We start from the raw sequence: 17,176 nt of genomic DNA on the forward strand, positions 1-17,176 counted from the left end.
ATGCCAAGTTTGTCCTGATATATAGTGAGAATATATACACATGTACATACGTGTGTGTGTAGAGTGAAACACATCAAATAATTAACCAGTGAAGCTTTAGGGTTATGAAATCATTAAAATACCTAAAGTATATTTCATTAGAAGTAGGGTGTTTTTGTAATTTAATGAAATATAAGAAAAAAATGACTTTTTAGGATAAATCTTGTGTTTTTGTCTAGGATACAGAATGATCATTGAACAAGATGAATTTAAAATTGCTTAAAAATAGGATCACCTGTTAAAATATGTAGGACTGCCTAAGTAACTGTTTATAAAAATATTGTGACCACTTAAGTAACTATAAATATATTGAGGATTAAATGATACAATTTATTTGGTTTTTGTCAGTGTTAAGTAGATGTTACATGTGTATTAAATAAGGTTGGAGGGAACGTGTATCTGAGACCAGAACCCTACCTAGGATATTCATTAAAAAAAAAAGATCGTCACAATTTTTTATACAATTGCATTTTCTAAAAACTGCTGCCATAATCACATGTTAGTTTTTTCATTTTCTTAGAGGGTTCCTAAATTAGAAAATTTCCCTGTTTCCTTCATTAGAAGGAATATTTTTATCTCTGATCTCTCCATCTCCCCAAGGCCATAATCAAAAGAAGAGGATGTTTTCAGAAAACAAAGAAAATGTTAAGCGCATGAAAACTTCAGAGCAAATTAATGAAAATATTTGTGTAGGTCTGGAAAAGCAAACAGCATTGGTGGAACAGGTAAAATATTGGTACTTAAATATTTGCGTCAGAAACTTTTACATTTGATTAAAGATGGTAAAATTTAATTAATCTCCATAATGACTTAGTACAGATGACTTTCACTTGATGCAAAACTGGTATATTAAAACTGAATTAGCAGATGGAGTTATTAGGGGAAGAAAATTACTTACATTTCCAAAATATTGCTAGTTTCTTGAGAATGATCCAATGTAGAGTAACCAAGGTAGAGTGCTGTGGTAGAAAGAGAAGGGGCTTAAATCTCTTTTTGAGTCAGATACTGCATGACCTTGAGCTTTGCTGAAAAATCTATTTTGTACTGGTGATGGTGTTCTTTGGTCTGCATCTATAGCTGTTTGTAGACATTATCACAATTGATCACAATTTCCTAGACTCAAGACAAACCAAAAGTTCATTGCAAAGTCCTGTTATATTCAGGTTTGCGTGCCCTAATTTCCAAGTTTACACAGATATGCTGTTATTAGCTGACATTTTGCTTTCTAGTATCATTAAATGCATCTTTTGCTTTTCATTCTTGCCCCATATCATCTCATTGTATTAGAATTTCCATACATGTCTGATCAATTCTGAGTTTAAGTGTAATGAGATTCAATTTTAGTAGGTCCTGTTTTAATCACCATGTTTTCCTATTTTACTGTGCGTATTTACCACTAGAATGCCACAACTAAAAGTCATTAGGTAGTAAATTAATGCCTTGATGGCTGTAATGGAACAAAAAAAGGTCCCAATTCAAACTATCCTGTTAACTTAATGAGAAACGAAAGCACTACTGTTTTTTAAAACAGACCATTACAATTACATAGTTATATGTTGTGAAAATATGTATTCGCATAATACCTGGAAAGTCTTTTGAAATACTCATACAGAACCAGCTTAACAGATGAGTCAACAGTTTTCCCTTTCTACTTCCTACTCTCTTCCAGGAAGACCAAAAGAGACACTAATAAAAAATATGTAAATATTCTGTTGTTTACAGGGAAGAGGTAGCATAATTATGGTAAGCATTGGATGTAGTTTAAGCAAAAGGTTGGTGATTATCACTGTGGCTTATTCCCAGTGATTGGTGACTGAATTCAGAAATATGGACACATAAATACAAAGTAATCCTTGAAAGTGTTCACTTCAATGGCATGGAAAAATGAGGGTTTTCATTCACTGTTATCTGCCTCACAAAATACTTGGTCCAAGTTGACACAGAAAATAGTCCTTCCCAGTGATGTTTAAGGAATGTAATTTATCTTCGCACTCTACCTCCATCCATCCCCTACTTGGAAGTTTCTTGCACAATCTCCAGAGACAACTTGAGTTTTAGCTAATTCCTATCTTTCTACCTATCTCTAAATTACTAGGCTAGCCTACCCTCATTTGATGTTTTGATTCCTGTCCAAACAGTAAACTTTCTAAACTGCATCTAAATTACATAAACTTCATGTTTTTTTCTTTATTGAATCCCAGTAGAATAGGGTCTCCCATTCTGACATTGTTCTTCCCTACTGAGAGAGTCCTGGAGCTGGTGACTCTTCTTTTGAGATTTCTTAAGAATCTTTGCCTAGTTGGTTCCGATTAAATTACTGAAGTAGAGGGGTTTTTATTCTAATACCCAAGTTTGTTACTCTTCCCACCATCTTAGAAAGTTGAGGCATATTGGGGATATATAATTGCCAGTCTTAGTCCATTCTTTAGGCCACTTTGTCATCTCCAAATTGGACCTAGGACTTCCATCCGATTTTATAATTTGGACATATTACTATTGGTAGAAGACATTCAGGAGGTATTTGGTGGAGGTTATCCTTCTGTCTGCCTTCTGTATGAGGAACACCACCACTAAATGAGAACAAATGTCAACCTAAGCAAGAATAGTTACCCCTTGGTGGCATTCAATCCAAAATAATCAAGTTATCAGAGTCTGCCTCAATGTGAATTACCAGGAGTACTTGTTTAAATTGTGGTTTCTTGGGCTCACTCAAGAAATAGTTGAAGACTGTTGTTTTAGGCTGCTCTTTTGTCAAACCTAACTGATAAGAAACAAGTGGTACTTGTCAATTATATAATTTTTCAGTCCCCTTTCTAGGAAAATCTGTTTGGTGAATACAGGAGAGGGCCTAGGAATTTGTGATTATAACAAGTATCCATGTGGTTCTTCCTCACCAGGGAAGTTTGACAAACACTATGTGGCTTTTGCTTGTCATCAAAACAGTATTAGCATATTCAAAACAGATCTTTCTCCAAGGTTCATCTGTGTATGAACTTCACATACTGACCCCAGCTAGTGAACCTGCAAGCATGTGATAATCCTTAAAAACCACACATGGGTGACAGACAATGGCTGTCAGTGAAAATAGTATGTGTTTTAAGTATTTATTTACATAACATATTTTAAGCACTTACTAATTTAATCAAGTATTTAAGAGTTGTGAAAGTAATGACAATCATGTCTAATGTTGAGAAACTGTTGAAGAAATGTTAATGAAGCATTACAGAAGAAATCAAGTAGAAATAGTGTCGAAGAGCAAGAGCAATTGAAAATGAGAAGGAAAATCCTTGAGAATAATCAAAATTGCCGAATATGTGACTAAATCATCTAGGTGATATCAGTATAAAAGAGTTTAAGGTGGAAACTTTGTGTTTCAGTTTTGAGCACCAAGAAGCAAGTAATAGGATAAAGTTGTAAATATAGCTATTAAATACTTTAAATGTATTATGACAGATTTTGTTATGATAGACTACCTTCTCTGTTACAAAAGTTGCTTACAAAACCATACACATTGACCAAATAACTACAGTAGATGTTTCTGAATGTATCTCTAATCAGAGCTGTTCATATCATTGGGCACTGAGATTAAATATGCTTCTTGAAAATAGGCCAGTCTGTTTTCTAAAAAACACCCGGATAATGAAATGCATCAGTATTTCATGTTACAGCTATCACGATCTCTTAGAATGGCATGCATTATGCCAGATAACATAACACCACATAATTGTCCCTGCAATTTTAACAATAAGTCACCCTCTATAAAACTGCATTTATAAAGATTATCTTGTATGTTTAGTTCCTTTCATATCAATTCTGTGTTTTTTATCTTTTGGAGCTCTTCCGCATGTTCTTATAAAAATCCTATGAGCATCTCTTGTTCAATATTGTATCACCTACCCATTTGTGAACAAGGAAAATGAAGCTCAGAGATGTTGTGACTACCCAAAGGTCATATAACTGATAATGGCAGAGTCAAAGGTCAAACTTTCATGATTTGCTAGATCTCTACTAGGGACCAATTAACCATTTTCATTGGGTTGTTTTTCAGATAAGTGGAGTTCATTTCAATGGAACAGTAGGTTAAAGTTATGGTCATTAAAAAATATAAATGGGATATAGGCTTTTATTGCCCTTTAATATGTGTTGTGGAATTCAACTGAAACTATAGGAAACTAAAATATGCTCTAGGAGAGTAAATTTATTAGGTGTGTTTTGCTGAATTTGATATTCAAGTTTTATAAAACTTACTGGTGTAATAATATAAATATAAATATATAAGTATATTGGTTACAGAAAATCCAGAAGAGAGCAAAACTATTTTTTAAGCAGTAGAGAATAAAATTGCTTTTAAATTTGAAACGTGGGGTGTTTTGGTTTTTATTTTAAAATTCTAGGTCAGACATTTGATTCAACAGGAGATCTATAGTATAAATTACAAACTATTTGATAACAAACTGAGAGAATTGACCGAACGCATTGGGAAGATACAGTGCAGGAATAAACATGAAGCAATAGCTGATGAACTCATCGTAAGTTTCTAATTTCATTTGATTTCACGTGAGTCCTTTTAAAAAGTAAAATTTGGTGATATTTTATATGTTAGGAAAGGAAAACAATAAAGCAGACCCAAATATCCCTGGCCACAAGCCTGATTTACCAGATTTCTATAGGTAAAGAATTGATTATATCACAGCAATATTGGCCCTTGACAAATACTTTTAGAAATGTCAGCTATTCTGTGTCAATTGACAGGCTTAATACACAGGTAGTTTCTTTTAATTCAAAATATATTCTGTATTAGAGCATATACAAGCAGTTTCAAGGGCTGGGGGGGTTTGTGTGTGTGTGTGTATGTGTTTTAGGGTTATTTGCTGATTGGTGTTTCTACCAACATTAATTTTATTATGGACCATTTAGAAGTTTTGTGTTTTTATTTTCCATTCTAGAATGTCATACTAGCATCAAACATGATTTTTTTTATTGAGTTAACATTGGTTTATAACATTATATAAAGTTTCAGATGTACAGCATTGTAATTCAGTATCTGTATATGTTTTAGTTCACTTACCGTCAAAAGTCTAGTTTCTATCCATCTCCATACTTTGCACCCATTTACCCATTTTACCCTCCTCTGACCCACCCTTCCCTTCTCGTAACCACTAATCTGTTGCCCCTAGCTAAGAGTTTGTTTTTGTTTTGTTTGGTTTTTGTCTGCGTGAAATTAATACAATTTTGGCATTTTCTGTCTGACATATTTCACTTAGCTTTGACACCCTGAAGGTTCATCCATGTTGTCACAAATAACAGTATTTTGTCTTTTTTAATGGCTGATAGTATTCCACTGTATATATACCACATCTTTATCCACTCATCAGTAGGATTTAGCTCTTTGGCTTATGTAAGAATTTCTGATTTATTTGGGTGTATGCTCAAGTCTCTCAAAACTGCTTTGGAAATTAGTTTTCTCTCCATCTCTCTATATTTTTAGTACTCTGGTTACATATTTACTTGTTTTTCTCTTCTAGGCAAGAGTAGCAAAACTTCAAAGGCGCATGAAAAAAGTATTGTTATCTGAAAGGAATTGTTTGGATCCAAACATGTCACCCAGTAATACAGACAGTAAGGTTAGTATAAGCACATAGGAGTTTTACTAACTTTTTTGGCCCACATTATAGTTGTTGGATTATAAGGAATGAATGTGTTTCCAAACTCAGAGGTATTAAAAGATAATAAATTGATACTTGGAATGTTCCTGTAACTTTATCTCTGGGGAAGATACCCTTAGGTAACCAAAAGTAAATGCCACATGTATTACTTTAATAAAGTAAGTAGAGAGGGGATTTCTGATTGCCTAGGCTGCCCCCCCCCATTTTATCATGGTGATACATATACAGCAAAGTTGAAATAATTTTACAGTGAACCCTTGTATACTCAGCACCTAAATTCTATCTTTGCTATTTTAATATATTTATTTTTCTCATTATCTGTCAATCTAGTCATCCGTTAAGCCATCTTTATATATGATACATTAAGTACAAATATATTTTGTATCAAAATACACTTTTGCAATGTACACATAAAACATGTTAACATAGGTGTCATTAAGTAGAGTTTAGTGTCTGTTTATATTTTTATATAAAGTTCAAATGTAATCTTCAGTATATATTCACTGGATTTATTTTTTCTTGTAGTGTCCTTATTCATTTTGGTATCATATTTATGCTGTCCTCAATAAATGAATTGAGAAGTATTCCTTCCCCTGTTTTTTGAAAGTGTGTAAGATTTTTATTACTTCCTTAAATGTTTGATACTATCCACCTCTGAGCTTTCTTTATAGGAAAACTTTCTCTTCAAAATTCAATGAATAGGTGTAAGGCAATTCAGATTTTTTAAATTTCATTTTGTATCAGTTTTGTAAGCTATTTTTTGGAAGGAATTTGTTCATTTTATCTAAGTTGTTGAATATTTTAGCATAAAACTTGATAAAATTAAATTCCCTTGTCTTTAATATTTGTAGGTCTGTAGTGATATACTCTATTTCATTTCTGATACTTATAAGCTGTTTTTCCCTTAATCAGTCTTGCTTGGAATTTTAAGATCTTATTAACTCTCTACCACTTGTATCTTTTCTATTTTTTATTAGTATCTTTCTCTTACATTGGATATAATTTTTTTCTTTTTCCAGCTTCTTAAGAGAGAAAGAGCATTAATTTTTTACCGGAAAATATTTAAAGCTATAAATTTCCTTCTAAGCACTGCTTTTTCTTGTATCTTAGCACCTTCTCAGTGCAGAAGATGATATATTTGATAAATTGTATTTTTGTTTTCTATCAGTTCAAATAATTTCTGATTTCCCTCATGGTATTGTTCTTTGACTCACGTTCTTTGACTATTTTGAAGTGTGTGTTTAGTTTCCAAACATTTGGTGCTTCTCTAGGTATACCCAATTTCATTTTGGTCTGAGAACATACTATGTAAAATTTCAAACTTGAAAGTTAATTGTTGCTTATTTTTGTAGTCCAAGGTACAGTTTTGTTTGGTGAATGTTTCATGTATACTTGAAAAGAATGCTAGGTGTAATGTTCTGTAAATGTCACTTTCGAGTTAATTGTGCCAAGGTGATTGAGAGTGGTGAATAAAGGCCATGAAAAGATGTCCATGACCTAATCCTCAGAATGTGTGAGTATCATACTTTACATGATAAAAGGACCTTATAGGTGGGGAGATTATTCTGGGGGCTTGGTATTCATAAGAGTACTTATAAACAGGAGTCAAGGTCACAGCAAAAGAAAGAGATGGGACAATGGAAGCAGAGGTTGGAATGGTTGCATTGAAAATGGAGGAAGGGACTGTGTGTCAGAGAATGCTGGCAGCTTCTAGAACCTGGGAAAAAGAAACAGGTTCTCCCCTGAAGTCTCCAGAAGGGATGCAGCCCTACAAACAACTTGATCTTGGCTTAGTGAAACAGATTTCAAATGTCCAGCCTCCAGAACTATGATGGAATACATTTCTGTTTTAAACTACGCAGTATGTGATAATTTGTTACAGTGGCCTCAGGAAACTGATACAGAATGTGGTAGCAGGACATGTGGGATGCTGCCATAACAAATAGTTAAAAATGTGGAAGTGGATTTGGAATGGGGTGATGGGTTGAGGCTGGAACAATATTGAGGAGAATGATTTTTGAAAATTCTGGATTTCCTTGAGCAGACTCTTAGTAGAATGTTAGATGTTCAACACTGCAAGTGAGAGCTCAGAAAGGAAATGAGGAGCACATTAGAGAAAACCTATATAGTCAAAGAGAATATCTAAATCTTCATAAAAAGACTTGGTAAAATATGGACTTTTAAAAGCACAGTTGGTAAGGACTCAAAAGGAAATGGGGAAAGGGGATTCTTGCTACATAGTGGCAGGAAGCATAGCTGAATTGTCCTACAGTGATACGGAAACAGGACTTACAAGTGATGAACTTTGATTTTTATTAAGCTAACACATTTTTGAGCAAAGTATGGAAGGTTTGGCTTGGTTTCTTGCTGCTTATAGTAAAATTTGAGAGGGAAGAAGTAAATTGAAGGATGAACTGTTTAACCAAAATGATCCAGGAGGACTTGATTTGGAAAATTCTGAGCTTATTCAGACTGCAGAAGACCCTAAAACATGATCTGGAGAGAAAGCCAGTGGTGTATGAGGACAAACTTTTGCCTAGTGCCTTAGAAAAATCGAAAGGTCAGAGCATTCAGTTACACAGAGAGCTCTTTGAAGAGATTAGGCATTTGACTCTCTTTCAGCACGCTGTTATCCTGTTTAGATTTAGAGTGTACGTCCTGGACTCCTTATGTGAGTTATAGTTTAATGACAGTTTACTTTTCTAAATCCTTGCAGTGCTATTCTGATTGGCTTTATTCTGCTGGCTCCACTGGCTCTCCTGTACAATCCCTGCAAGTCCTGCCTGCGTTCCCCGGTGATGTTGGATAGGAAGTTTAGGAAGTGTTGGCCTATGGTTGCTGCCACGACAGTAGATTAGGCCTGCAGCTGTCCCAGGTGTGGAGCAGGGACACTGCCGATGCCTCGGTAGTCCATGCCCACTGTTATTCCAAGTATGGGAAAATGGCCCTACAGACATTGCTGTGGATTTAGCCACTGCTCTTCCAGGTGTGAAGTTCTGGGGATTGGTTCCTGGCTAGCTTTTGATAACATTGCTACTGCCGCCAATTAGAGCCTCTGCTACTGCATGTGTCAGGTAGGAACCCAGCTGACACTACTGCTGCTGTGAATCTGGCTGCTGATTCTGCAAGTATGCAGCGGGAGTCTAGCCAACACTGCTCTGGGTTTAGGGAGTAGGACAGGTCCCTGGCCTTTCTGGCACATATTGCAGGATATATAGATAATAAAAAGAAAACTCAGGTAATTCTGTGTTGTTATTCCTCAATCTTGAGGTCCCTAGGCAGTCTACCCTTTTCTTTCCACTTTTCAGAGGCATTTTATCATTATCCATTTAATTATTTCTAAGGCATTTAGTTGTGCTTTACAGGGAGGAGTAGGGTCAAGTGAGTCTGTTCCATGTTGTCCTGGAATTAATAGAATACCAGTGCTTTTTGCAGTTACTTTCCATTGTCTGAACCTATTTCTACATATAAAATCTGCACATGTAATCAGTGTTTCAGAATTCTGCCTTTGTGTATCTGCATTTTTGTTCATGTTACCCATCAGAAAAGCCCATGAGTTGGGCAATCAATTGATCCTTTTGTATTGGGTAATATATACATATTTTAAACACTGCAAGTTCTCAACCAAAGCATGTGCTAAAAGTTTCGGCTCCAAGTTTTGAACAAAACTTATTGACTAGAAGAGCAAGTTGAAATTTTCTTTATGTACGGTCTTCACTCATTATTAAAAGTGAACAAAAGTTTAAAAGTTTCTTTGTTAAATTCTAGTGTTTATTCTTAAAACTTAGTTCAATAGGAATAAAATGTGTCTAAATACTTAGATCAGTGATTTTCAACCTTTTTCACCTCATGGCATACATAGACTAGTCATTTTGCAACACACCAAAAAAACCAGTTTTTACCTGGCAAAAAATGCTATAATTTTGATTCATTCACACCAGATGGCCATTTTGTGTGGACTGTTGTCATTTTTTTGTCAACCTGAAGGAAAAGAGGTCAGTGCCCCTGACTAGTCAGTTATTGCATCTTTTTTCCCTTTATTTATTTTTTAATGTTTTATTTTATTTTTAAGTATATTTTATTGATTATGCTATTACAGTTGTCCCATTCTTTTTTCTCCCCATAATTCCCCTCCACCAGGTACCCCCATTCCTTCCAGCATTCCCTGCCTTTTAGTTCATGTTCAGGGTCTTACATACAAGTTCTTTGGCTTCTCCATTTCCTATACTATTCTTTATCTCCTCCTGTCTGTTTTGTACCTACTATTATGCTTCTTATTCCCTGTACCTTTCCCCCATTCTCCCCCTTCCTCCAGCTTGCGGATATCTTCCATGTGATCTCCATTTCTGTGATTCTCTTCCTTTTCTAGTTGTTAGCTTAGTTTGTTTTTGTTTTTGTTTTCAGTTCAGTTAATAACTGTGAACTTGTTGTCATGTTACTGTTCATATTTTTTTAATCTTTTTCTTAGAAGAGTCCCTTAACATTTCATATATTAAGGACTTGGTGATGATGAACTCCTTTAACTTGACCTTATCTGTGAAGCACTTTATCTGCCCTTCTATTCTAAATGATAGCTTTGCTGGATAGAGTAATCTTGGATGTAGATCCTTGCCTTCCATGACTTGGAATTCTTCTTTCCAGCCCCTTCTTGCCTGCAAGGTTTCTTTTGAGAAATTAGCTGATAGCCTTATGGGAACTCCTTTGTAGGTAACTCTCTTATCTTGCTGCTTTTAAGATTCTCTCCTTATTTATAATCTTGGGTAATATAATTATGATATATCTTTCTTAGTGTTTCTTCTTGGATCCAACTTCTTTGGGACTCCCTGAGTGTCCTGGACTGAGTGCCATGGACTTGCATGTCTAGTTTTTTCACCAGAGTGGGGAAGTTCTCCTTCGTTATTTTTCAAATAAGTTTTCCATTTCTTGCTCTTCCTCTTCTCCTTCTGGCACCCCTATGATTTGGATGTTGGAGCATTTAAAGTTGTCCCAGAGGTTCCTAAGCCTCTCTTCATTTTTTTTGAATTCTTCTTTCTTCTGTTATGGTTGAATGTTTATTTCTTCCTTTTGTTCCAAATCGTTGATTTGAATCCCAGTTTCTTCCCTTCACTGTTGGTTCCCTGTATATTTTTCTTTATTTCACTTTTTGTAGCCTTCACTCTTCCTTTATTTTGCAGCTATACTCAGTCATTTCTGTGATTACCAGTGTTTTGAACTCTGCATCTGATAGGTTGGCTATCTCTGTGTCACTTAGTTCTTTTTCTGGAGTTTTGATCTGTTCTTTCTTTTGGGCCATATTTCTTTGTTTCTTCAATTTTTCGATGCACCTGTTACATTGTAAGGGGCAGAGCCTTACGTATTCGCCAAGGCAGGACAACACACTTTGCTGCATTATGGCACTGTATGTGGGTGAGGGTCAGAGAGGGAACAATGCCACTTGCTTAGCTCTCGCCCTGTTTTCAAGAGATTGGCAGTTTCTCCCACTGCCACAACTCGCACAGGTTTTACAGTCAGAGGTTCTGAGGCTGTATTTTGTCCGAGCTGGAACCCTGGGTTGCGTAGTCTGTCTCACTCCCAAGTTGTTCCTCCTGGTTTATCTGCATGCAAATGTGGGACTGCCCAATGTGCCAACAGCAGCCTTGCCACGCATCCTCTCCACCCTGGCTGCCTGTCTCTGTCCCTCCTACCAGTCTGGATGAATGCTTCTTCTCTAAGTCCCTGGTTGTCAGACTTCCATACAATTCAGTTTTCTGGCAATTCTGGTTGTTTTTTGTTGTACATTGGTGGTTTCCTTCTTTTGGTTGTGCAAGAAGGCTAAGTGTATCTACCTACTCCTCCATCTTTGCCTGAACTCTTAATGTTTTATTGTTTGTACTATTACGGTTGTCACATTCTTTTCCCCTTTGACCCCCTCCACTCATGTTACATCTTTTAAATTTTCTTGTGGCACACTGGTTGAAAATCACTGACCTAGGTGTGTGTTTTTCCTTCCTTTCATTCAGGGTGGGAAGTTATTTGTACTATCATTATTTTTATTTCTCTGAAGTATTTTTTAAAAGCAGTCATGGTCATCAGCTATTGAAATACATATAATTTAATACATGTTTTGCCATCTGCATGCAAGACTATTTTAAGAACATTTTCTAAGTTAAATTTTACATATCATTAATTTCATGTAGAAGAACAAAATTAGTAACCCTTTCCTCAAATGCTTTTACCTCACCCAATTAACAGGTTGAAAATTCAGAGACTCTAAATTTGAATAAGAACCCAGAGTCCATTAATAGTCCAGATGAAAGAAAGACTTCTATGAACTCTGCACCTTCTAACCCTTCAGAGAAAGCAAGTAAAAAGATTGATTTGTCACAGGATTATGATGAGGCTGTTTCTGAAAGGTAAGCATTTCCACAAAAATGCATAAACTTATTTATCTAAATATTTGCTTATAAACACATACCCTTTTGTTAGTTAAGTATAAAATAGCTTAAAGCCTAATATTTATAAGAACACTATTTTATTATGAAGGACTAGAGTTGGTTCTTCACAGCTTTTATTTTGGTTTCCACAGTACTAAATAAAATTTTGAATTGGTTAGGTGTCAGGTTTTTATTATGATGCTTCCCACCTTTGGTACAGCGACTGGAGTGATCAACTGGAGCACTCCCCTCCTTTCCAGTTCTGCACATGGGAAAGTCAAGGCTGAATGAAACAGTGATTTTAAGAAATTACACAAAGGAGGAAGACTAGGGGGAAAGTACATAAGTAGTATCATAACTTCAAATTATAGGAAGCAGTTTAAATTATTTGCATTATTGAGTCACAAAGCAGCTGAGACACTTTATCTCTGATGTAGTTTGAAAGATTTTGGGCTTACAGGGAAAAAGTAGTTTAGTTTAACAAAGGAACATGATTGGTGGCCCTGGCCTGGATTAATTTTCAAGGAGGTGGGGGTGCACTTTAATAAATTATTTTCTCTTCACTAGTGATTCTCAACAGTTTGAAGCTTTATAGTATTATTTACTTACTCTTAAAATTTATTTCCTAAAATGTCCTGTGGTGGTGTTTTTATATGTCAATTTATACTTCACCTTTAAAAAAAAGGAAAATATATAACCAAATTAAGTGAATTAAATGATGGTCATTGTTTGAGGAACATACCCTTTCCTCTGAATTAACTATGCTTGCTCAAGGATTAATAAAACAAAGGAGAAGCTGTATTAATCTACACCAGGGGTGTCCAACCCTTGGCCTGAGGCCACATGTGGCCCAGGATGGCTATGGATGTGGCCTAACACAAAATCATAAATTTACGTAAAACATTTTGAGGTTTTTTTGTATTTAAATGTTGCAATGTCATGTAAAATACACGGACATATGCTCTTGCTATTTGTATGCATGAGTGGCTTCAGTTTTATGCCAGTGTTCAGCTTCCAGTGTGTTATCTTCTAAGCACAGACAGAATTGACATCATCAGACATTACACATGTGCTCGTGGTGACTTAGCAAGGCAGCAATTATCAGTAATATTTCCACCTCCTGTTGCAATATCAGGCATACAATGTTATTTAGAAGTCAGGTAAGCATTCTTACTTGATTATTAAAGGTACTTCCACACCTCAGCTGCACCTCACACATCACCTGCCACACTTTATGAGCAGCCCTCCACCTCACCCTGCATCAGCAGTGGAGAGGGCTGTGGAAGAGCCCAAACCTTGCTTTTCATTTTCCTGTCAACTAATTTTCATAATAAAAGTAAATAAAGTCCCTTACCTATTATTATTTTTTTAATCCCAGCCTAACGTCTCAAAAGATAAAGGAACCCCCCAAAAGAATTACAAATGACTACTTCTTTGTTGAGGCAAATAGTAAGGCACTCTGCTTAATTTGTGGGGAATTTGGTGCAAGTTTTCAAAGACTATAATTGGAAAAGGCATTATATGCAAAAACATGCTGCCAAATTCAATGCATATGGTTTGTGTTGTAAGGACGAAATGGTGGAACTGAAGAAAGTCTGTCTTAACAAAAATTTCTTAAGAAGTTACAACTCAGGCGGATTCCATTGTAAAACTAGTTATGTGGTAGCATATTTAATAGCAAAAAAAATCAAAACCACTTACTGATAATAAGTTTATTAAGCAATGTATAGAAAATGTGGGAGATATAATTTGCCCTGAAAAAAGAGTGGGTATTTCTAAAATCAGTTTGTCTCACCAGATTATAGACAGGCAAATTTGAAGAAATTAGAAAATCTGTCAAAAGAAGTTTGGAGAGTAAAGCTGCTAATTTTAAATCTTATGCTTTGGCGATGGATGATAGCACTGATGCTACAGATACAACTTGACCTACCATTTTTATTAGAGGTATTGATAATGATATAATGTCACTGAAGAAATGGGGCTTCTTTAATGCCATTAAAAGATACAACTAAATCAAGAGATTTATATGAAGCAGTGAAAAAATAAGTTAAAGTGATTTTCTTTGTCCATTGTCAACATATCTGGTAGAGTTACTGATGGTGGCCCAGCCATGTAGGTAAAAGAGAGGGACTTGTAAAATTAATAGAAGACAATGCAATTGCCACCCAAAATTCACATGTGATGAAGTATCATTACATAGCACATCAAGAAAATTTATGCACAAAATTTTAAAAATGGATAACGTCATGCAAATCATCATCAAGACTGAATTTCATAAGAACCAAAGGACTGAATCATCACCACTTCAGGAATTCCTTTAAAGTATTGATGCTGACTATGGTGACATCATTTACTTTGCAGAAGTAAGATGGCTAAGTCGAGGCCAGATGTTGAAAAGGTTTTATGGTTTGCTACATGTTATCAAGTCGTTTGTGTTATCAAAAAACAAATTGTGCCAGAACTTGACAATGAAAACTGGCTTACAGATTTAGCATTTTTAGTGGATTTAAGTGCTCATTTAAATGAGTTAAACATGCATTTTCAAGGTGAAAACCAACTTATCAGTACCATGTTTCAAACCATAACACTGTTCCAAATGAAACTGAAATTATGGCTAACAGTTTTATGCATTTCTTTGACTAAACATTGGCTAAACACAGTCCTGTGAACAGTGAAAAATACGCAGCCTTGCTTTTCGATTTGATACAAGAATTTGAAAACAGACTTCAAGATTTCTGGGAAAATAATATTTTGCTATATTTGCGACTCCCTTTTCAGTCGACATAAATATGTTACCTGCCAGTTTTCAAATGGAATGCACAGAGCTGCAATCTGACATTCAACATAAAAATTTGATGATGTCTCTTTACTGGACTTTTATAGGTCCTGTCTTCCCAGAGACAAATATCCCTTGCTTCACAATCACGCCTTATTCATGTCATCACTATTTGGCAGCACCTACATTTGCCAGCAACTATTTTCAAGAATGGAAGACATTAAGAGTAAAATTAGAACCAAAATATCTGATGACACCTTGAGAACTCACTGAGAATTGCAACTACTTCTAACTAACCAGATACTGATGCACTGGTTTCTCAAATACAATGTCAAACATCCTACTAGTTTTATGTCACCCTCTTTTACTTTTATAATAAAAAAAGTTTTTTAAATCAATAACATTTAATTACTTAGGTATGTATATTTTCTATATTAGTGATCACAAACTTGGGACCTGCTTGACAATTTTAAAATTTTATCAAAACGACTGCTGCATAATTAGGATTATTATGTGAGGACTTTTTTGCTTATCTGTGGTGGCAGATATCGTGAAAATTATGCACGGACCCTTTTTTTTTGCTCATTAATTTTTGTTAGTGTTTGTATTTAATGTGTGGCCCAAGACAACTCTTCTTCTAGTGTGGCCCAGAGACACCAAAAGACTGGACATCCCTGATCTACACAATTTGCAGTAGATTTTGATGTTGGGGAATATATATGCAGTTTTGACTCTTTGGGGGGGAAAGCTTAATATTTCATGATATTGAGTCCCATATTTTAGTTTTAATCCAGGAAGCTGCTGTAAAGAAGGCATTTATTTATTTGGTGAAGACGAGTCACATTTCATTGAGTCTCATTTCCAGTTGTTGATGCATGTGCTAAAACTCATAAGGAGACAAAAATGAAAAATACTGATGACAGAAGTGAAAACGTGAAGACAACACCATTAAAGTAGCATCTATTGACTAATACATCAAAATTAGCAATGGCTTATATCTGTGATGTGATCTATCCACCTTAGCTCCACCAAAGTGAATAAAGAACCTGCAATTTATGAAACTGTTTCAGGCAGCACTCTCAGCCCATGGTGAGTGTGAGGATAGGTGTCACAAGTGTGTAACATGACTCTGATCAAGAGTTCAGTGGTGAGTATTATAAAATAGGGAAGAAAGACCTGCAGTTTTAAACAAACTGTAGCAGGTCCTTGAATAATGTCATTTTGTTTAACCTTGTTTCCTTCTAATGTCAGTGAGATGCTGTAAGAATTTAATTCTTGTTTATATCAATTAGCCTGTGGTAAAATTGATTTTCTTTTAGTTTCTTCCCTTAAAATCACTTAAATTCTCTTAAAATCAATGTTATGTGAGAACTTAATGTATTCTAAAGAATAAAAAGAGAGGGAATGTTCTTCAGTTCATTTTATGAAATTAGATCCTAAAATCTAGTATAACTGTGATACACCAATATGAGAATTTTAAAATTTTACAGAAATGGAAAACTACAGTCTACTCTCAGTCCACTTTTATTCATAAAATAAATGCAGGTGTCCTAAATAAGATACTAGTGAACCAAGATCAGCAATCCACAAAAATCGAGTTTGTCCCAGGAATGCTGCAAGATTGGTTCACCAACAAAAAATAATTTGCCAGGAGAAGAATCATCAGCTTACAATAAAATGTAGGATAAACACCATGCCCTGGTTGGTGTGGCACAGTGGATTGAGTACCAGCCTGTATAAACCAAAAGGTCACAGGTTTGAGTCCCAGTCAGGGCACATGCCTGGGTTGTGGGTCCTGTACCTATTCTGGTGTGTGTGAGAGGCAACCAATAGATGTTTCTTTTCTTCTCTTTTTTTCTCCCTTCCCCAGTCTCTATAAATAAATAAATAAATAAAATCTTTAAAAAAACAAAACAAAACAAACGACCGCCTATAGCTCCGTGGTGGATGACTCCTGGCTCCAGTGGTCCCTTTAGGTCTCTGCTCTGGCTCTGGTCTGGCTCAGCAGCCCAGCACAGATGCTGCTGGCCCACTTTTCGGGCCATGGCCAACATGGAGCAAATGGTGCAGCCTGGTGGGTGAAATCAAGTGCTTCGAGCAGAATCCACCTTGTGGCCATGAAGTTCCTTTGGCTTCTGAGGAGCTCCTGAGGCAGCACTACATTGATCTGAAAGACCGCCCATTCTATCCCAGGCTGGTGAAGTACATGAACTCAGGGCCTGTGGTAGTGATGATCAGGGGCTGAATGTGATAAAGACAGGGAGAATGATACTTGGGGAGAC

The 17,176-nt window shown here is 35.6% G+C and overlaps 1 protein-coding gene across 1 annotated transcript in view; it reads left to right on the forward strand.

Moving 5' to 3' along the window:
• ATF7IP2 (activating transcription factor 7 interacting protein 2) overlaps nt 1-17,176 on the forward strand; it is a 96,210-nt gene that overhangs the window by 51,036 nt on the left and 27,998 nt on the right. Inside the window, exons 3-6 of the mRNA XM_053922020.1 lie at nt 640-764; nt 4,434-4,568; nt 5,565-5,663; nt 11,937-12,097. Of these exons, the coding sequence (XP_053777995.1) occupies nt 640-764; nt 4,434-4,568; nt 5,565-5,663; nt 11,937-12,097 (520 nt within the window). The remainder of the gene's footprint in view (nt 1-639; nt 765-4,433; nt 4,569-5,564; nt 5,664-11,936; nt 12,098-17,176) is intronic.

This window comes from Desmodus rotundus, chromosome 1 (genome assembly GCF_022682495.2).
Source record: "Desmodus rotundus isolate HL8 chromosome 1, HLdesRot8A.1, whole genome shotgun sequence".
In the NCBI taxonomy this organism is placed as follows: Eukaryota; Metazoa; Chordata; class Mammalia; order Chiroptera; family Phyllostomidae; genus Desmodus; species Desmodus rotundus.